The following is a 21919-nucleotide window of genomic DNA, read 5'->3' on the forward strand; positions in this document are numbered from 1 at the left end:
TTTTTTTGTTCATGTAGGTGGAGATACACCAATGGCAGGACGGAAGTAGAAAATGGCTTCACCCTTTGATTTCCCATGGGGCGAAGAATGAAAATACACTCCTACTATCTCGCACACTGTTGGTAGAAGTAAGACTAGGTATGGAGGGGAAGCAGTTGACTTACGTGGGTTGGGTACCTTAACATCATTCATCCCTTTGGACTCACACATTCCATTTCTAGCATTTATTTGAAGGCATGATTTTTGAAAATAGGGGTGAATGTACCTAACATATGAACAGGTGTCCCTTTGCAGTCATGTTTCTTCTAATGAGCAACAATAATCTGGAATGTACGATCCGTGAGGGAACCGCTATGGCATGGCCCTTCAGCAGGTTCCCTGTAAGATAAGAACAATTTTGAAAAAACTACTCAAGTGAAAAGGAAGGCTTAAAAAATCCGTTCTACTATTTAATGAAAACTATGTAAATCAAATAAACATAGAAAAATGAAAATTGACCAGTGGGAAATACACTCCATTTTCAAAAGGATTCGTGGTAACTGAGAAAGCTCTGCTTCGTTAGACTGAGGACGCAGTGAATGAGGGTCACTGTCTTCTGTGCAAAAGGGTCTTTATTTGGCATTGGATAGAGGCCAGACCTTCATCCTGTCTTCTAAAACCTGGAAGAAAGCATTCAGAGGAATATCAATCAGAAGTAAAAATTGCCTTAGGGTTTGGCCCCAGAGCCAGTCGCAGGCTACCAGGGAAAGGAGGCTAGCTTACACCGGCAAGAACTTTAATCACAATGACAACTTCGTGGGGCATTTTTGAGCATGCAAAGAGTTTTCCTCTACATCGTCTCACTTAAATTGGCTTCTTCTACACAGCTGTACGTCTTCACTGCCTGCAAAACTCCCTGTAGATCTGAAGATCTCAGAAACAGTTACTTAGTCGGGCTCCCTACACTTTATCCTTACCCAGGGATTTCCCTGCTGGGTAGCGTTCACTTTGAACCCAGTGGAAACTTCAGAGAGAGGAACAGTCAGGCCCAGGAAACAAATAGGCATTTCACCGTGGCTTTATTCCCTGGAGACCTCCAACCATTTGTCAGATCTTTATTTACACGTGCTTAGTGGGGCTTTGTGTTACCAAAGGCACAGAGCCGCTGTGAACGGCCCATCACCACACAGCAAGTCAGTGGTAGAATCCGTGTAGAATGAAGATCCCCTTTTTTTTCTTCCCAAACCCCCATCCAGCCCAAGTGTCAGTTCTCCCACGGGATTACGTGTTCCTTTTTTAACTGTCTCTGCTTCGCCAAAGATCTGTTTTCTCTTATTATTTCCCCACATAGCTGCGGTTGAGAACCGTAGTGCCTTTGTCAAATGCGTTGTGTATTTTCACCCCTAGAGCTCAGTTACTTAGGAAGAAGAAAGTAAGAAAGAAAGAAAACTGCTCAGAGCCATCAACTCTGGGCTTTGGCCATTTTTCTCGAAGACAGGCTACTGTATCTTATCTGAGTCGAACGTCCATGTTCTCGGGATGAGAAATACATCTTTACAGAAAAATTCAAGTGTTTGTTTCCAGGTGTTTGAGAGGAAGCTTTGGTCCCCAATGGAAGTTTTTCAGAGAGTTTGTTATTTCTCTAAGGACACTGCTGAATACCCTTGGTTTACGCTTCTCTTTCGAAGTTTATTTTATGTTTTGTTGTGGTTTTCAGATTTCTCATGGTTTGGATTTGGGAAAGTAAAATCAAGACAAGGTGTTGGTAAGTAGTTACTCACTCCTTCTTTGGATAAGTAACGGGTTTGTGTTGCTTGACTCGGATGAAACTCCTTCGTCCCTCTTCATGCCTGTTGGCCCGTTGGTTAATTTTCGGTGTTCCTTGTTTCTGATTTGCTGAAGAAAGAGGACTAGGATTTTTCCAGAAAAGGCATTGCTTTCACTAACTGAGCTGAGTAAATGGTTTTATATTTTTGAAGCTGACATGTTTTTATCCTAGGAGGAATGCCAACCGTTGTTCCAGGTCTAGGTAGTTGCTGGGCTTTTAAGAAGGTTCAGGAAATAAAATGCAATGGCACCAAAACTCCACATACAGCAAAGTTGGCTTCACATCAAGTCTGGACAAGTGGGGATCTTAACTTCTTCCATTGGCCAAGATGCGATACGTTTCTGAATTGGTAAATCAGCTGTTCGTTATGACCGTTTCTCTTTCAAAACAAGACTCTAACGTCCAGACGCTCTGATTCGTCCTTGATTGCATTCTACTCCTTGCATTCAGACTGTGCGCTGACAATTGAAAAGCCGAGTTTGTAGCTTACCAAATGAGTGCACATAATGTAGCTCATCACTGGGATTGAAATCAGGTGTGATCTCCCGGGACCTCCAATTTGTTCGGTACTTTGTGTGGGTACAGCGACAATGAACAGGAATTCATTAGAAAACACAAAAAGACAAACTGTCACATTCTGCATGTGTGTGCATCCAAGATCTGGCCATCCTGGGCATCTCTCCACTGGTATATATTCTGACATTAAGGTCGGCTGTCGGTTAAACTGCAAAGTACATGAAATGTACCAGTGTCATGGAGCCTTGGCGTCCTGAGCCCTCCGCCCCATTTGTGTTCATCCCCTCTGTGCAAGGAACTCTGTTTCCTTTCCTTTTTTGAGCCTGATTATCAGTAACTCTGACCCTTAAGTAGCCACATGAGTTCCAAGGTAAAAGTTCTTGACTGGTAAAGTGAAAAAAGACATGTGCCCGAATCGGAACATTTAAACTCAACCAGCTCGGGGATTTGTTAGTGATTCCCCCAGGGGCACATTTCAGATACAGCTAATCACAGTCTCTTTGCCACCAGAGAATGTGCTGCTGGGAAGTCTTAAAGGTGCCCTGCGTTAAGGCTTTGTGTTCTGTATGTGTGTAGGGTCAGGGCAGGAGGCGTAAGGAGCGGGCTGATAAGCTCTCCTGCAACAGCGCCATGAGATGGGGGTCTTTTCGCCACTAAACAGAAGATCACTATAACCACGTCATCATTTTCCAGGCCAGTTTGCCCTGCTGAGAGGTGTGCGTTCTTGGAGAACTTCAAAAACAGGTCTTCACCCTTTCAGGCCACAGCAGAGAGATGCTTCTTCTGAATTGGGCTTTGAGCCACAGTCCGACAGAGGCACTGCTGTTCTAAAATGGAGGCTTTATTATCTTTCGGGTCTGGTGAGGCCAACGGGTCAGAGGAAAGATAGTGTGTTACTCACCGTTCCTGAGAGAAGAGGGCAGCCGTAGCCCAGTGGAGAGACTCCCGGGGGAGCACTGGGGTCGGGCAGGAGGCAGGGGGAGTGAGGGAGAGAAGGCTGGGCAGGAGCCTCTATGGTGGTTTCCGTGGGAAGGAATGGGTGAGACGGGGTGAGTGCGATTAGGATCGGCCAGTTTGAGGAACTTGGGCAGGCTCTGGGGCAGACAGGCAGTCCTCAGTTGTCCGGTGTCTGGCTTGAGGGTGACAGGCAGGTGGAGAGTGGCCCGGAATAGGACGGCCGGACACCGTGGTGCATACTTTGGATGGGTTGGCTGGTCTAAGATACGTCTGCTCTTGGGTAAGTTCTTTACCATCTCTAGGAACTGACTGTCTCTGGGAAGGGCAGTTCCTTCAGGGTCAGCGAGGCTCCGGATGCTGAAGCATCAGACTGCAGAGTATGAAAGTCGTGCTTAATGCAGCTGCTCAAGAACCATAGTCTCTCCCCTTACCTAAAAAGACATCATTGGTCTTGAGAGAAGGAAATTCTTTTCCCAGATGACCTTCAGCAATTCTTATCGTGGGAAAACAAGTGTGAGGCTTAGAAATATCTGTAAGTCTTGGGGTGCCTGGAGGGGTGTGGTCAGTTTCACATCTGACTCTTGGTTTCAGCTCAGATTGTGATCTCAGAGCTGTGAGATCGAACCCCGAGTGGGGCTCCACGCTCGCCACAGCGTCTGCTTAGGATTTGCTCCCCGTCTTCTCTTCCTCTCCCTTTGTGCCCCCCACCCCCACTCCCTCTCTCTCTAAAATAAATAAACCTTGGGGAAAAAAAGAAATGTCTATAACTCAAATGTGCAGAACACATTACCAAGCAGCTCTGTTGGAAGAAAAATGCCTCTTTGCACCTGAGACATATTAAAATAAAAACGGGCTAAAAATGTTTCCAGATATAGCTCATATTTGTCAGCTCGGTAATTAGAACTACCCCCCCCCCACCAAACTGAGCAAGTCGCACATACCCAGCAATTTAAAACTTTTTATTAATATTAGAAGACTTTTTTTTTCCCCCAAACCCTCAGATGAATTTCTTATAACATTCTGTGATGTGCCCCTGACTTTTCTTCTGTCTGTCTTTTTGTGGTGTCTCGTCAAGCTGGTGCACAGACACACAATGACACACCCCGTGATAGGCACAGACAGCCTGCTGTCAAATTATATAGACATTCATTGTCCCTGCTGAGTGCTTCTCCCCCTTCCCAACTATGCTGTGCTCCATTAGATCAAAATGTTCATAGAAAAATGGGCTGACTCCCCGCAACCCTGCCAGCCGTATCAGTCTTCCAGGATTTAGAACACAGATGATGAAGAAAATAGCACTTGAATTAATATCCCACCTGATAAATTGTTGAAGTTTCTGTGTTGCTCAGATTTGCCAACAGCGACGTTCTGGCAAAGGGAAAGGGCGTTTGAAGAATGACCTCTGGTGCTTCGTCGTGCCACCTTTATGCTTAACTTTTTACCCCCCTCCCCGAACAGAGAGCCCATTCCCTTGGGCTGTGTTACCTCGGAGTTGGGGGTTTTACTCGGAGAAACCAAGGAAAGGAAAGAGTGTCCTTTGGTGGAGGAATAAAAGCCAAGGATAAGCCTCTTCTGTTACTCTGTAAGGGCTCCACGGTGGACACGGCGGATGATTCAGAGGCCGAATTCCCGGAGGAATCTCGGCATTGTCGTCTAGATATAAGCTTCCTCCAAAATGATTAAATGCTAGAGGAAGGTTGATAGCCTGACCTGGGCCAGGGGAGAGTCATAGAAAAAAGCAACCGTGATCAGTGCGTTTTAATGATTGCTAGGGCTCCAGAAGCAAATATCACCGGCCTTCTGACAGCACGTGGAGTATTTGAACATGACAGCTCCTGCATTTCTCGGGGTGAACGTTGAGAAATGTGCGACCTTGACTGTACCCCCCTCGGGGAGCGCAGGCGGCAGCATGCTTTGGTAACCTCGAAGGGTGGGGGTAGGGGTGGGGGAAGCAGCTGCGCCAGAAACACAGCAAGGGGGCCAGCGGTGGGAAGGTTTTATTGGCAAGATGCAGAAACCCTAACATAACACATTTCCATTTCCCATCTCTGGTTTAAGCTCTGGGTGATCTAAGCCTGTCAGGAAGCAAATCTTAAAACAGAGATGGTTAAGGATATTGGAAAGAACTTGTCTTTATAGCTACTTTTGGCAGAATTTCCACTCTTTGCTAATGCCGGTGAGCTAGGCACAGGATAAGCACAACCAGCGAGCTTGCTTTCACTCTGAGCATTCTGCAGATTCTAAGTTGGCTGTGTGAGGACTTGTTTGCAGAATTAAGCCAGAGCGTGTCACTAAAGGCAACTGAAATGTACATCCCCTTGAGAAGATGCTTTAAAAAATTACCTATAATAGCAGTTGGCTGCCTCCTGCGTAGTTTGTTTAAGATTCAGCTAGCTGGGGAACGTCCAATTGTTATCACTGCAAACTGTGATAATCCCTTTGAGGGGGAATATGCATCTTGGAGGTCTGGACGGATTATCAGTGTCTTTCTTTCACAAGGGGCTCAAAAAGGTAAGGCACAATGACTTTTGTCTTTCGAATTGCTGTGCCTTTCCCTGAAATCCTTAATTAACTGAGAGGGATAGGGTAGAGAAGGATGGAGGTGGGGAAACCTGTATCCTGGGGGAGTGGATGAAAACACAATCCCTTACTCAGCAGGTAGCAATTCGGTCTTTTCTTCCCCTGGAACACAGTTGCCTTGACTAATAGTCGCTTCTGTCTTTTGCTTTTCCTCCGTATCTTTCCCTCCTACATTTCTCTTGGCTTGTGCCAGTGGCTGTGGCCAGCGGTCTGCTTCCGTGGGATCTTGCAGCCGCTCAAAACGTTGCCGAAACCCATGTAATGTAGTCCAGGGTGTTTGTTTATGTCCCACGTGTAGAGTGTGGATCATGAGCCAGTGAGACCTTAATTGCTTTGAAGCTTTCCCATTGACCTTTGTCACTGTGCATCTGGTTTTGTTTGCAGACTGGTTGGGTTTAGTGGTCGATAGATAAATTGTTTAGACAAGACACAGTAGACCCTGTTTATGGGCACACATGTTCTTAGACTTGAGACTAGAAAGTTTAAGTCTTGTGTGAAAAATGTTATGCTTATTGTGTTACTATAAAGACATCCATGGAATGATCTACAAATAAGATTAGGGCTAAAGGCAAAGCAGGCAACTTTGCCATGGGCTTGATCCGTTATTGTCATGAAAGTATTTTGTATGCAGAAGGAGAAACATAGTAATAGGACCACCTGGTGTAATTTCAGTCCTCCAGTTGTAAGTTTCTTTAGTAATACCTAATAGTAATTCATACTCATGAAGCACCTTTAAATTTATAATGCACTTCCCTATCTAGAGTCTCATAAAGAACAAGCAGATATTCTTTTGCACATCTTACAAATTTAAGTGGGTGTAGAGGTACAAAAAAACCGGTAAGTGACTTGTCCAAAGAGTGGAGAAAAGCCCTCAGATCTTTGAACTGCTAGGACACTTTTCAGTATATGGTGACACAGGAATCCTACACTCATGCTGCGAGTTTCAATGAATGAGTGTTCTAAAGATGTTCAGAGAACAGAGAGCAAAGCTGCATATTAACTTACCAGAGAAGGAAGTCAAGACATTGGAACCTTCACACATTGCTCTTGGGAATAGAAAATGGTGCAGCCATTTTGGAACTCAGTCTGGCAGTTCCTCAAAATGTTAAACAGAGAGCTCCCACATGACCTGGCAATTCTGCCCAGGAGAAATGAAAAACGTATGTCCATGGAAAAACTTATACACAGAGGTTCATGGCAGCATTATTCATAACACTCAAAATGCGGAAACACCCAAATGTCCGTCAGTGGATGAATGGATCCACAGAACGTAACATACATACAATGGAATATTATTTGGCAACAAAAAGGAATAAAGTAATGACCTATGCTACAACCCGAATGAAGCTGAAAAGCATGCTAAGTGAAAGTGGCCTGTTCCAAAAGATCACATATTATGTGATTGCATTTCTATGAAATGTCCAGAATAAATCCCTAGAGACAGGAAAGAAATCCACAGAGACAGAAAGCAAATTTGTAGATGCCTGGGGCTGGGAGTGGGAGGCCTGGGGAGTGACTGCTAACTGGGATGATCAAAATGTCCTGAAATCACACTATAGTGGTAGCTGCACGACTTTCTGAATATACTGAAAACCACTGAGTTGTACGCTTTAAACGAGTGAACTTTATGTATGTGAATACAGCTCAACAAGGGAATGGAAAAATTACAGGAGAATGTGTATTTTTTTTCCAACTCCAGGCCCAGCTTCGGTTATCAGCAATGACGATGACTCTGCCAGCCCACTTCATCACATCTCCAATGGGAGTAACACCCCATCATCTTCAGAGGGCGGCCCCGATGCCGTCATTATTGGAATGACCAAGATCCCTGTCATTGAAAATCCCCAGTACTTTGGCATCACCAACAGTCAGCTCAAGCCAGACACATGTAAGTACAGCTGTTTATACTTACTGGCCTGTTTGCTGCACAGCGGTATCAATCAGCGTGTTTATCACAGTGCCTGACGAGGATGAGCGGGGCGGAGGGGGGGCTGTGAAATGTCTGAGGATTCGTGGGGCTTTGGGCCTATGGAATGGCTCCTTTAGTTTGCTGCTTATGGAATTCTCAGGGTGTGTGTCCTGCTGGGCTTGGAACTGTGGGTAGTACCGACTTCTCTTGGGATCCATTTTCCCAAACCATTTGTCACTGTGAAGTTGGAATCGAGGCATGCTTATCTTGGAAAAGATAGAGACAGAAACCAGAAGTATCAGGAGACAGCATATTCATCAGTTACAAAAGATAGGTGATTGGTGGGGTTTAAATTTGATTTACTGAAAGTCATTCAAATATACAGCACTGGTAGTCAGCAAGGTTCTGTGTTGCTCACAGGTGGTATCAATTTGGGTATATCTGTATTCTTTGTTCGGTCCTTCTTCCCAGTATGAGATTTGTTATCATGCCACAATAGGAAAGAGACATCACAACAGATAACCTGTTAGCCTCTGTTGAGAAGCTTGGGATTTCTCTCAAAGACTCTTATCCTATCTTTAGAGCCACTGCTCAAGTATAAGAAACGGAACATGGCCTTATGGAAAGCAAAAAATAAAACACAGTCGGCAAATAGGCTTATGCCATTGGAACTGCAGGCCTTTCTTCATACACGAATAAGGGGCTATGAGGGCTAGAACATCAGGTGGACTAGATCCCAGGGGTTCACCTGACAATGATGAATGGGCATCTTCTATTTGGCATGTTCTTACTCCATCTTAAATACTGTTCTTCTGCCTTGCCTTAGAGGTAAGGTGGGACAATTACAAAGTTAGATTTTGGGGCTGACTTTCCACTAAGACCTCTCACAGGATAAAGGGGGTTAGCAATGGGTATCTTTTCGTATATAAGGAAACACCTGTAATTTTTTCCTATTCATTCACCTATTCATATCACCCCAAGATATGGTGAATGTTGGATTTGAATATAATCATTAGGAAGAACAGTATTATGAGCTTGTAATGTGTGAGACTGGACCCCACCATAGTTTTCAGTTGAATACGTGATATGACGAGATAAATAGAATAGCATATATGAGAAATATTGAGCTCCTTGAAATAAAAAAATATTGTTTGAAATCAAGCTATTATTAATCCTAATATCGTCCATTGTGAAAAAGATGCATTAAAATGTGCATTCTTTGTAGAGATAACTATCTTCCAAAGGTCCTTGAAATACCCTCCATGCCTGATAGTCAAATATTGAATGAGGTAAAGCAGAGTCCTATGATGTGAGAATCTGTCATCATTTTGATTGTGCTCCCTAGAAAGAGAGTCTTTTGCCACCCCTGCCACCCCTGGGACTGCCCCCCGATCAGTCCCAGGCTGTGTGATTTACTTCAGCTAGCCCGAAGCTGTATTATAACCTATCCTCAAAAGTTTGATCTCCTTTGGTTTCTCTAACCGAAGCATGGGTTTGGTTATCTCTAACCAAGCATCAGCCCAACACATTCAACAAGAGAAAATGAACCAATGAGCAGTAAAGCAAACAAACAAATGAGAACCAAAAACAAAGTGGGCTAAGTGGCTGCTGAGTCTGTAGTTCTGTCTGGAAGTGCTTTCGGCCCTAAGACGTCTCACAGAAACTTTCTCAAGGTGGTTTCCTTAATCTAGAGTCCATAGAGATTTTACAAATGGTTTTCATTAGACATTTTGGTTATTTTGGAGAAGTCTTGTACTTGTGGCTTGGCCACTCTATGCCATCTCTCTCTAGAAGGCGTGGGAAGCAAGTTTAGGAGACTTGTAGCCTCCCCTCAGTTTCTGTCCTCCACCAGAGGACTCTAGACCATTGATTTTCCATTTGGCTGTCTTATAAAGTCTTGTGGGGCCCTTCTACCCCGTGGTCCTTACCCGGCTCAGGGTTCCTAGCCACTCAGCCAGCATCTTACACCAGAAGAAATTTTCTTCTTTCCAGGCATTAAGTCATGTGCTCTTTCATAATCTTAAGAACACTTAACATCACACATCTTCCATGAATCTTTTTCAAAGGAATGGGAATGAAGAAGCAGTCTACTTCTTTCCTTCTCTTCATTCTTTCTTAAATGTCCTTCTTTATCCCATAATTTTTTCCTTTATCTTCAATGTATCTGTTGCCTCATGTTAAGTCCTGGCTCTGGCCATCCTCGTGTATGTGTTTCTGTAGTCTTATTTAGGTTAGATTGTAAGCTCCTAGAGAGCAGGAACTGTTATCTGTTGAACTTCATAGCAAAGGACATGGTGTACCTTTGCTGTTGGCCAGATGTTGGCCAGATGTGGTTATGTATTACTGAAATATTAATTACCAACAGACTTATAACAAGTAAAGATGAACCATAGTCTTTTTCATTGGCTCTCCTCCTACTAAACTTGCCTACACAGTAGTTTATTTGTTAGACATATTTTTAATAATATATTAGCCAGCTTCACCAGATTTGGATAACAATTTAGCAGAAAAAAGCTTTTGACCCCCCGCAAAACCCTTTTCTTTGAGCATTCTAGTTGTAGTCATCCAGAAATTAAAATATTTAAAAACATAGAACTGACATACAGAGAGATTTGTTGCTAGAGGCCTATGAAATTTTGGGAGCTTAGCATTCAATCAAGTGAATCCCATTGAATATTTTTACAAACTAACCTTCAAAGAAAAAAACAGGTCTTCCAAGAAGTTGGATATGTTGCATTTGAAAAACAAATTTAAGAAGATCTCAGAAAAAGTTTAGGACGTTTGCCATATACTTAAAGCAAAACACCCCATGGATGGGACACCACCAACCTCTGGACCCCGTTAGAGGCATGGGCAACAAACCAGCACATTTACTTCTCTTTCCTAAATCGACATGCTATTCAAAGATGTTGGCTTTGGAATAGATGCGTGATCTTACCTGGAATGGTCCCATTCTCATTTCACTGAATTGTAAGAATCTAATATAGAAGGTGAAGTTCAATTCAATAAATATTTATTGACTACCCACAACACTTTTACAATGCTAGACAACCAGAGATTTGGTGAGGATGGTAGTGTGTTCTTTGCCCTCAGGGAGTCTTGTTGGGCACAGCGGTGGTTACAGATATGATCATATAATCACAGCGTACCCAGATAGATTGGTTCAGAGCAAGAGTCCTAACCACTATTTACCTATAGGATCAGGCAGGTCATATGAGGAACGGGCTGGGTCAGAAAGATGATGTGGCATAGTGAAGACCTTACTAGAACGTTGGCCTGCTATTACCAGATCCTCTCGTTTTCCCAGCAAGAACAGCATTTATTATTTTTCTATGAATTCCCTCAGATTTAAAACACTGTGTGGAATCAATAAATTTTGTCAGTGGGAGTCAGAGTTGGTCCCTAGTCCAGCATCCTGTTGTGACCTCTGAGTCTGACCTTAAAGATCAGTTAATACACCTTATTTTGCAAACAGCGCTCAGCAGTGGCCCATCCAAAATGACACAGCCTCCATGCTTGCATAGCTTTACTTTAAAAACAAAACAACAAACAAAGAGGATCAAACCAGATTGCTTTAAATGATGTGTAAGACTGCTTAAGCAAAAGATGATCAATTATATCCCCCGAAGTACCTTTCCACTCTCAGGAGCTCTGTGAGTGGACTCATTAAAAAAGTCCAGAGATGGTTGGTAGGAAATTTAGAGCGAGCTGGACAGGGCTGCATTGCTCCCGAGCACTTTCCAATAGCAAGTCTGTCTACTTTATTGCAGGGCCCAGAGCTTCCCCCAAGACCGCCTGATAATAATTTGGTATTTGGAGGCTCCTGTGTCACTGCAGGAACTAAAGGAGGCTAAATCCATGCCTGATGGAGGAGAAGAGTTCTATGGTTATCTGCAAATTGTGGCCAGACAACACCTTGACGTCACTCCTTAGCTTCCATAACCTAGCCAAGCAAGAAGTTGCCTTCCAAAGAGAAAGCAGTGTGCTCTAATGACTAAGCCCTCAAAATGCTGTGCCACTGTAACTCTAGACCCATCTCCTCGACCAATCAGGATGGCAAGATGGAGCTGAGGGGCTCAGCAACATCAAGTCTGGAGTTGGTCTTTAATTCAACTAGTCTGTGTAGACGTGTCTGAAAACCACATCATCTGACAGCATGGGGTGGTTTCCCAGTAGGAGTCACAAACTCGGCTCAAGGGCAGCCGTGTGCTATCCTCTCCTTGACGGCTGGGAAAGATTTTGACAGGGTACAGTGGAAATACACCTTCTGAGCTGAAAAAGAAAGAAAGAAAGAAAGAAAGAAAGAAAGAAAGAAAGAAAGAAAGAAAGAAAGAGACAAAGAAACAAAGAAACAAAGAAAGAACCACTAACCAGCAAAACCCTCCGAATCAACAATCTGGGGTTCATTTGAAGGGTGGGAAGGCGTTATAGCTTCCCCTGCAAGAAAAGCAAATGCTATAGACTTACTGTCATCCCCAAACGTGTGTCTTTCTTAGAGCAGCCTTGTAAATTAGCTAGGGTCCTAGGCCTGGGGCCAGAATTAAATTAGAACTGTCTCTGAACATGAACTGTATGTGTTTGTCCTTGTAATGCATGCCCTCTGCGAGTACCTAGGGCTGTAACTCCCTGCGGCAGATGCATATAAAGAATTCTGACTTCTTCCCTTTGGTTCTGCTTCCAAGGAAAAATGGATATTTATTGACTTCCTGCAGAGTGTGCCATACTTCTCCAGGTATTATAGTTCACGCGTGTGTGTGTGTGTGTGTGTGTGTGTGTGTGTGTCTGTCTGTCTGTCTTCTCATTGGCTTCATGCTTATTAGGCAGTTATGTAGATGAGCACAGATACCTAGACCAGCTAAGACTAGGGAAATAAGACATAAAAAGGACGAGGCGCGTGTTTCACTGTAGTTGAAAAGATCGCACAGGGCACTCCTCCTGCTCCCTTAACTGCCATTCCCACACCATCATCGTGTTGCCAATAAGGGGAGGATTGGAGGCAATATTTTTCACACAACTGCGGAGGTTTTAAACATATTTGTAACATTACTTTGAGTACCCACGAGCACAAATTCTGAATCATGTCCAGGACCCCATGAGCTCATTAGATCAAGGGATGGGGGTCCTCAGAGTTCCCCAGGCTTATCTTCAAGCCTCCCTACAGCTTGTGCCTGGGGTCAATTTCCATGGTGAGGAATGGGATTTAAGACCAGGTAGAAACAATTGCTTTAGCACTCTTCTCTATCTTTTGCCTATTAATTTTGTCTTTCAAAAGTATATTTTCGGGGTGCCTGGGTGGCTCAATGGGTTAAAGCCTCTGTCTTCGACTAAGGTCATGATCCCAGGGTCCTGGGATCGAGCCCCGCATCGGGCTCTCTGCTCAGCAGAGAGCCTGCTTCCCTTCCTCTCTCTCTACCTGCCTCTCTGCCTACTTGTGATGTCTGTCTGTCAAATAAATAAACAAAATCTTAAAAAAAAAAAAAGTATACTTTCTTCTAAGCATCTAATCGGCCAAGTAATAGCTGCTTGGGGAATTGTTTATATCCCTTTGAAGGCTGTGACCTGCACTTTAAAAATAAGCATAGCCCATTCTGCCCAGCGAGTGTTAGGACGGAGGGAGAATGCAGTTATTTTTGGATCCTTAGAAACAGCTTCGTTTACAGCACACGGGGTTGACAACTCGTCCCTCGGGGGTCTTCATGGTTCGAAACTGTAGGTCCCAGTCTAATTCTGTCTCCCTCTCGGTGCCATAGTTCCCCATTGCTAGCTAGAACAGCTTGATATCATATTCTCTTTTCAACTCCAGAGGAGATGGGAAAAAGCTATCAAATAATGCTTTAAAAAGCAACTTGAGTTCCCTAGAAGAAAGGAAATGAATACATGCTGCATAATTACATTTAAAATGTAAGCCATGTTACAAATTCCACTGAGATGAAGATACGTTAGCAAACCCATTCCAAGCGCACTTAGGACTAAGTGAGATAAGAGACGTCATTTTATCAGCATTTGACCCCTGGGTGATATTATTTGTTCTCAAAAAAAAAAAAAAAAAAAAGAAAGAAAGAAATGCCAGCCTGTCATAGGCTACCTGGACCTTCTAGAGAAACCACTCCAAGCCTACATCCAATGGCTAACAGGGAAAAACGACTATGGATTGAGGGGAACACTCCCAGGGTTGTTCTCAGAACTGTTTTTACTTGCACACCATCGACCAGCCTGAGGTGGATCTAAGCATAACCCCCCACTCCCCACCAACTGTAGACACTTCCCTCTGATTTCACCAACTCATCTGTGATGTCCTGGAAGCCTGCCAGTAGAGGCAGGATCCTAATGCATTTATTCTGGGCCTTGCCCCAGGCCCAGCCACCAGCGGAGCACGGGGACCAGCAGGGGGACTGGAATCAAGCTGCCCTCCCGGTTTGGTTTCCGGTTGGTCACCCTTGCATGTGCCGGCAGATTGTGGACGGGGGCCAGCTCAGCAAACACAAATGCAGGGGAGCCTCCTCGGTTGCGAGGAGGCCCCCGCGACCCAGCTGCTGGGAGCAGTTGAGTGCTCCCTGTGGTTAAGTGGAGACGGCATGATGGGAGGTTTTCTGGGGCGTGACGCTCCGTCCTCTATGGCAGAACTTCCAAGGGAGAGCAGGTCTCCTCCTCGTGATGCACGGACTTTTTCCATCTTCACTCATTCTGCCCGTCCCAGACGGTGACCCACCGTGGCTGGGCTTCGTCTCCCGTTACCCCCGTTCCAGCTCTCCACGTTGTCCTTCCGGTCACTCATGTTACAGTTGTTCGTTTCAGTGTCCTTTTCCTTGGCTGTTGTCACTTCCCTTGAAAAGCGGGTGAGACGAATTTGCTCCATACTAGGGACAGGAAAGAAGTGGAGGGAGAACTACGTCTTCGTTCAACCTGATAGCCAAGCACAAAGGTCTTCTTACTGCGAGGGCCCGGCGCCTAAGCGGGACCCCCCTTTGGGGATCCTTGCTGGGTCCCTGCTGTCCTCTCTCAGCTGAGACAAGGCTGTGTCTTTTGCCATGCGTGAGCTCCTTAAGAGGGGAAAATGAAAAGGCAGTCCTTGTGCCCAAAGGAAAAAGGAATGTGGGAGTCAGAGTGACCACCAGGAACGAGAGGATTCCTAGGAACCCTCTCCTAGGCAGGTCACCCTGGGCAGGTATAGGCCCGGTGATTGCTGCTGGAAAGACAGAATTAAGTCTTAGTTACTCCCTGAGAGGCTTCAGGTGTCCCCAAAATGAGGTACATTAAAATAAAAAATAAGTAATATAGGCTACAGTAGGAAATTTGGAAAACATAAGAAATAAAGATGAAATTAAAAAACCAGCCATAAGTCCAACGGTTAGAGATAGCAGCTGATCTCACTGGAATACATAGGTGGCTTTCCAGTCCTGTGACTATCCTTTTAACATCCTGTGATATACCATTGGTTTTTTCTCTGCCTGTACTTACGCTGGGCTTTGTTCCTAGTTCTGTAGTAATGGTTCACCCTGGGTAGATTGTGCCAGAAGGTCTGTAGGAAGCACGCTGAGTATATTATTGCCAGTTTCAGGGTTCCTATTTACTTGGTGGTACCTGGGGGCTAAGGTAGGCTGGGGGGCCAAACGTGGCCACTTCAGGTCTGGTCTAGGGGGACCCTAAATCCAGAGGTGTTCGGCTCTCTCATGGTGAGTGTCATAGAGGAAATGAGGACTGTGTCGTGAGCTGGGAAGACTCCAGAAGTAAGAGGCTTGGCCAAGGCAGGCTGACAGCGCTGGTTTAGGGTCAACACTGTCGATGACTCCAAATGTGGCTCATTGCTCAGCTGAAACAGACGACTACCTTTTGTCCCCTAGTCGTCAGCCCGATCCGCTTAGCTCCTCTCAGGGACCTGAGTGCACTGAATCTTACGGGCCTAGCTGCTTACATCTAGTATGTTTCCCATTATCTATTCTCATATTAGTTCTCATTATTTCTTCCACCCAGGGTCCCCACGCTGTGCAAGGGCCTCTGATAAGCTGGAATGTCCCCTTAGCCATTCAGCCATACCTAAACTTAATGGAGTCAGCTGCCTGATGTTCTCCAGACTTTTTACCCTGAAAGCCTTCCTCTTTTGGTGACTCAGGCATCAAGGCCTGCACTGAGTTTCTGGCAAGGGGACCTCTAGCAACAGTATGACTTAAGAAGTATGTCAGGGTTGGATTAACACTGAGAGAGTCTAAAAATGAGTTCAGAACAGAGAGATTCCTATCATTTTTAAGAGATGAGATTGGTGTGAGCTTGAATCGAAGCAGGAGTGGTAGGGAGGGAAGAATTCTAGGAAGAAAATAAAAATCGAATGCTAATGCCTAGGGTCTAAATTAATCTTATCGGTTGCTGTACACGCTATGAATATGGGTAGACAGCAACATTCTCTATCCTGCTGCTATTACTTAGCACAATTATTGAACCATGCCATTGACCTTCTCGGTGTGTTTAGGTGGAAACCAAGCTCATTATCAGGGGATGAGGACAAGTAGACTGAGTCGCATAGTCCTAATGTCCCAACAAAGTGGTTGATGTAGAGGGGACAAGATAAGATCCTATGCTACCTAATGATATCAAAAGAGTTCATCTCCGTGTTAGAGAATGCCTTTTCCAGAGCAGATTACGCGCTGTGTCTGCTGGTCAAATAGGCAGAGACAGAACCATGGAGAAGCCACCTGAATTGTTTTCCTCCAAGAAGGTCGGATGTCTGCGTCCGTTTCTACCCTCATAGCCAGTTCTCTTTCCAGCCTTGCTCCGGACCACAGTTCACTTTTGGAGTAACGGAAGCTGGCCTTCCCTCCGTTGCCAAAAGAACAGAAAGAAATTAACTTGTTGCCCAGAGACAGGACTCAAGATTCTTACCTTCTGTTAGTCGAGTACTAAGGGGCCTCATACTGTCTCTCTCCTGGTCTATATATTCCTTCTGAACCATAAGTATCCATCCTTCTGCCCCTCTCAAGCTGCCACTCTGCCTCTTCTTCTTCCATGGTTTGGGAACCATGATGCTAAGGAGCACATTTCTTCCCAGTTCCTACTTCCGGCAGCGCCGTTTGCTGATACCCCCAGGAGCAGATCTCCTCCTGTCTCCTTGCCAGAGCCTCATTGAGAGAGGGCCCTTTGTTTCTCCCCAAGGGTGTTTCCCTCCTTAGAGCTTTTGTTTTGACTTTGATGGTAAAAATTCCTCTATTGACATATAAGGTTTTCCTTGAGCCCAGCTAGACTTTTATCAACCTCGGTTTGGGAAGAGGAGAGCAGTCATTTCATCAGTAGGAAATGGGCAATGGGTTGCTCTCCCTTAGATTCCTGAACTCCTGAGCTTGGGGAGGGATAAGATGGCAGATTAGCAAAGGGAGTAGGATCGTCCCTCACTTCCTGAACCCTGCTTCTCTTCTGGGCTCGATGTACTCTCTGCCTTTTCCTACACATGACACCCCAAGTTCCAGTGGAAGTAGATCCTAGGCAGATTTTGGTCTGACAGCTGACACATGGGTATGGCTGTTGGTGATAACATTTCAATGCCATCATGTTACTGAGGGCAGAGTTTCTGCGTGTGGGCAGAGATCTGGGAGAGGTTGATGGGGGATGATGAATTCATGGGGCCCACACCCTCTGCCCACTTTTGAAAGAAGGGGATGCTGGTTCCATACCACATCTGGGTGTTGCACCCATCCCCTCTCTGAGGTCTCCCTGCTTCCCCACCATAGCCAGACGCCGGCCTGCTGCCTTGCCCGGCATGTCTCACCCTTCAGCCCTCTGATGCACCGCCGTCAGGGGGTGCGTTCGGGAGAGGTCTCTGTGGACTGCTACACTTTGTTCCACTTTATTGCCCTCTCTCCTCGGATGCAAGAGAGCAGACCTAAAATGTGACTTAAATTCTTTTGCTCTGTTCAGAGACTCCAGGGTTTGTCTATGTGTGAGTGAGCAGTGGAGCTTGGAATTCTCTATTATGCAGACATGTACATGGAAATGAGATCTGTTGTATTGGAATTTGTGATGTAGTTGATCATTCAGAGCCAAACACGTTTACCAATAAAGACAACTGTGAGATCCATGTTTCCGTTGCCTGCTTTTGTCACCTACCAATGATTCTTCTTACATGGACTTAAGAAGATAAACTGAGTGTTGGGATTCCAAAAAGCACCAGGAAAAACTGCGTAGAGATTGTCCCCACTGGTTCCCAGTGAGCTCCCAAGCAGGCTCTCTCTGCTTTCATGCAGCTCCCTGTGCACCCAGGGAGGGCCAGGACTAGGGTAAGGCAGGTGAGGGCTTCACTAAGGCACAGAATTTAAAGGGGCACCAACAATCACAGAAATCAAGATAAATGATATTTTAATGCCAAAATAAATGACAAAAAATAGGGGCCCCTGGGTGGCTTGGTCCATTAAATATCCAACTCTTCATCTCAGGGTCATGAGTTAGAGCCCTGCATTGGGCTCCTACTTAAAAAGAAAAATAATATACTGGGCGCCTGGGTGGCTCGGTGGGTTAAAGCCTCTGCCTTCGGCTCAGATCGTGATCGCAGGGCCGTGGGATCAAGCCGCGCGTCGGGCTCTCTGTTCCGCGGGGAGCCTGCTTCCCTTCCTTTCTCTCTGCCTGCCTCTCTGCCTACTTGTGATCTCTGTCTGTCAAATAAATAAATAAAATCTTAAAAAAAAGAAAAATAATATAAAAATAAAGGACAAAAAATGCAAAAAATCTGCAAGAAACTCTCAAAACTTTAAAGAAAAATGGATCGGAGAGGGCTGGGATTAAGTGAGTTGAGTCCTGCAAGTTCAGGGTCAGATCCTGCCTTTCTTTAAAATCTTGTTATTTTCTTCATTATCGCTGTTTGCATTAATTTTTATTTTGAAAAATACTGCATTAAAGTATTATGCATCTCAATCACTGAATTTTGGGCATTTTCTTAAATTTTGTGCAGAAAGTGAGAATCTCTCTCCTTTCAATGCTAGGCCTGTCCCTGGGTACAGGCTTCTTTCTGACCTGGATCTTGTGTCAACCTCACCATGGCAAAGCCCAGTTTTGTATACATGAATGGCTGGGCTGATCAGGGTCTAGTCTTCTCTCCTTCCTGTATTCCTGGACTGACTGACCTTCTTCACCTCTACCCCGTCTGACCCTGAAGAAATATTTCTCTCATTCCCTTTTGCTCAGTCAGCTCAGCATGGCCAGCATTAATATCTGTAGAGATACATACACTCTCGTCTTCTCACTGCATTTTTTGTTTTGTACGTAACTCTCCAGAGTGAGGAAATGAGCAAAGCTGCCAAAAAAAAAAAAAGAGAGAGAGAGAGAGAGACAGAGATTCTTTTAAAAAGGTAGAAAAGATAAGAGGGTCAGGGGACCTTTCTTGGTAACTTTGAGAAATAATCTAGGGAAGAAAATTAGATAAAAATCTAACATACAGGTAAAATTCTTTTAAAAAATTTATTAGATATTGTTTTCTTTTCCCATATTTGGAGTTTTAGCATTATATTAGCTGAATTAAAGATATAATATTTGAGATTTAAAATAGTTTATTTTCACTTAACCTGTTCTTTAATGTCACAAGCCCCTTTTGTAAAGTCTGCATTTTTATTATCATTAAACAAGCAGTATCTAATGCTTTTTACGCGCCAGGCCCTATGAGTTGGCATTTCTACATTGAAAAAAACAGGAATCCTGGTCAATGCTGCAGAACAGATATTATTACTCTGTTTTACAGGTGAGCAAACTGGGGCCTGGCGAGGTTAGGAGAATTACCAAACCCGAATTACACCCCGAACACATGGGAGAGTTTATAGTTAGGCCCAAGCAGCCTCCCTAATGTCTGCGGCTCCTTCATCTAGCCTAATGTTGTTGCTGACCTTTTCCAAAAATAATGTCTAGCAATTTTCTAACTCTGCGAGAGGAATGATAGTGTTGGCATTGCACCTTTCATGTGAGCTTATCAAGGTGGGCTGAGTGTATTAACCTTCAAACACGAAGGCCAAGGAATGCCATATGGCAGGTGGTGAACCTGCTATTGGTATAAAAAGGAGCCAGGAGTCGCTGATCCCAGGCCCAGTTTCGTATATAAGGGTCGATTGACCCAGGGCGTGCTGGCTCACCAGTGAGCTTTTCTCCATAGAGTCCTTACCAGAAATACTAAACACTCATGAAAAATCAGTCCTTATTCTTTAATTTAAATCACATAAAATCTCAGCTTTTCCCCTTCTCCACTCCTTTTTTGTTTCATTGCAGAAACTCCTGGGAAAAGCACTCTGTCCTGTAGATACCTCTGACTCTTTGGAATGCCTTCATGCTTCTGAGATTAGCACATGTTTCCTAGGTGAACTTGATGTCCGTCTTTCAGAGGCCAGAGTTCAAAGAGTGCAAAGTGTTTTAGGAGCGAATGGAGGTGCACACATTTACTGAGTTTCTGTAGGCAGTGCTGTGAGGGTTGGGGCACCCACGGTTCCCACCTGGTCACCCTCTTCTAGGGGTCCCGAGAGGACACAGAGGCTAGTAATGCCTTCTCCCCAGTCATTCCACAGGCAACCGATTTTGATGCCAGCTGCGTATGGGCATCTCGTAGGACAGATGAGCCGCTTTTCTGGCTTACACTCAGTGACTCATTCTTTCGTTTTCCGTGCAAAAATTCCCGTTTCCAAACTGCCTTGTTGAAAGGGGTCAAAATTCTTATAGATATTTAGCTTCCGGCGGGGGGGGGGGGGTCTCTTTGAAAAACATGAGTCTGCACTCATAAGTGGCATTTCTTCCATTGGAAGAACACAGTCAGGAGCTTCGTAAGGTCAGGGGACATCAAGGAGCCAAGACACATTCATATATGTGACCAGTACCTCATGCTCATTTTTAATAAATAGTAACACCTGTTCCCCAAAACCTCAGAAGTCTTCACTGGGCTTGACGAGCACAGAGGAGCTAGAATGTTGAGGTTAGTCAAAACGCACACATTCTTTTCTGACCCAGTGTTTACTCTCTCTTTTTTTTTTTAAGATTTTATTTATTTTATTTGACAGATAGAGATCACAAGTAGGCAGAGAAGCAGGCAGAGAGAGAGGGAGGAGGAAGCAGGCTCCCTGCCGAGCAGAGAGCCCGATGTGGGACTCGATCTCAGCCAAAGGCAGAAGCTTAACCCACTGAGCCACTCAGGTGCCCTGACAATTTTCTAGGTTTTCAATCATGGAGCGTTCTGTGGATAAACAAGTGCTATGGCATCTCCGGCTTCTAGAACAGTGCCCAGGACATGGTAGGTGTGTAATAAACCTGATGAATAAATGAATGAACAGACAGAAGGATAATTGTGTCTACTGTATTTGGAATCTCACTGTAGCTTTGAGGGAAAAACTCTACTTCACTGAGTGTCAGGCGTGGTTAAGAAGTGAAACGTCCCTCTGATTCCATTAGGAGCAGAAGTTAGGCAGACTTTCCATGTGAGTGGCATGTTATCTACGCCTGTGGCCATGTCCATTCGCTGTTGGGTTGAAAGCTTTCTTCCTGTTCTTTCCCGCCACTTCCCAAGTGGTTTACATTTCGAGAATTCTCCTAGATGGTTTTGTAAAATGGGTTTCAGGCATGATCATGCTCTATGCTTTGTATTAGGAGAGAATAATGTCTCAGAAGGCCTCGTGTTCAAGTTCAAAGGTGACTTTATGGAGGAGAACTGGTCACAAGGCACATAGAGGCTTCCAGAAGGAGACCAAAATGAGAAGGGATATGAGCCCTGAAAGAAGAGAAATTCTGGAAAAATGAGAACAGACTGACCCTCAGGGACCAAAGCAATGGCCACTGGGCAGATCTGAAGTTCAGGGACCAAGGAAGGGCAGCTTAGAAAGGTGATTGGGTGCCCTTTGTCTAAAAGAAACCCGTGGGGTGCCTGGGTGGCTCAGTCGGTTAAGGATCCGACTCTTGATCTGGGCTCAAGCCATGATCTCAGGGCCCTGGGATCGAGCCCCACATGGGGCTCTACACTCAGCAGGGGATCTACTTGGGACTCTTCCTTTCTCTCTTCCCCTGCCCTACCTCCTTCGGGTGTGTGCTCATGCCCTCTCTCAGATAAATAAATCTTAAAAAAAGAAAGAAAGAAAGAAAGAAACTCAGAAAGGTCTAGGGAAGGGGAAGGGGGTTTTCAGGGCCAACCCTCTAGGTGTGTCGGATGG

General features: G+C 44.9%; 1 protein-coding gene across 3 annotated transcripts in view; it reads left to right on the plus strand.

Annotated features, from left to right (window-relative positions):
- NTRK2 (neurotrophic receptor tyrosine kinase 2) overlaps window positions 1–21919 on the plus strand; it is a gene marked incomplete at both ends in the record, with an annotated part of 320362 nt that overhangs the window by 172492 nt on the left and 125951 nt on the right. For 2 of the 3 annotated variants that reach the window (XM_080819659.1, XM_080819660.1), the window contains one exon: window positions 7560–7748. In XM_080819659.1, the coding sequence (XP_080675785.1) occupies window positions 7560–7748 (189 nt within the window). Of the gene's footprint in view, window positions 1–1696; window positions 1745–7559; window positions 7749–21919 lie in introns of all 3 variants that reach the window. The other variant, XM_080819658.1, reaches the window with a different exon arrangement.

Source organism: Martes martes, assembly GCF_963455335.1.
Source record: "Martes martes genome assembly, chromosome: 12".
In the NCBI taxonomy this organism is placed as follows: domain Eukaryota; kingdom Metazoa; phylum Chordata; class Mammalia; order Carnivora; family Mustelidae; genus Martes; species Martes martes.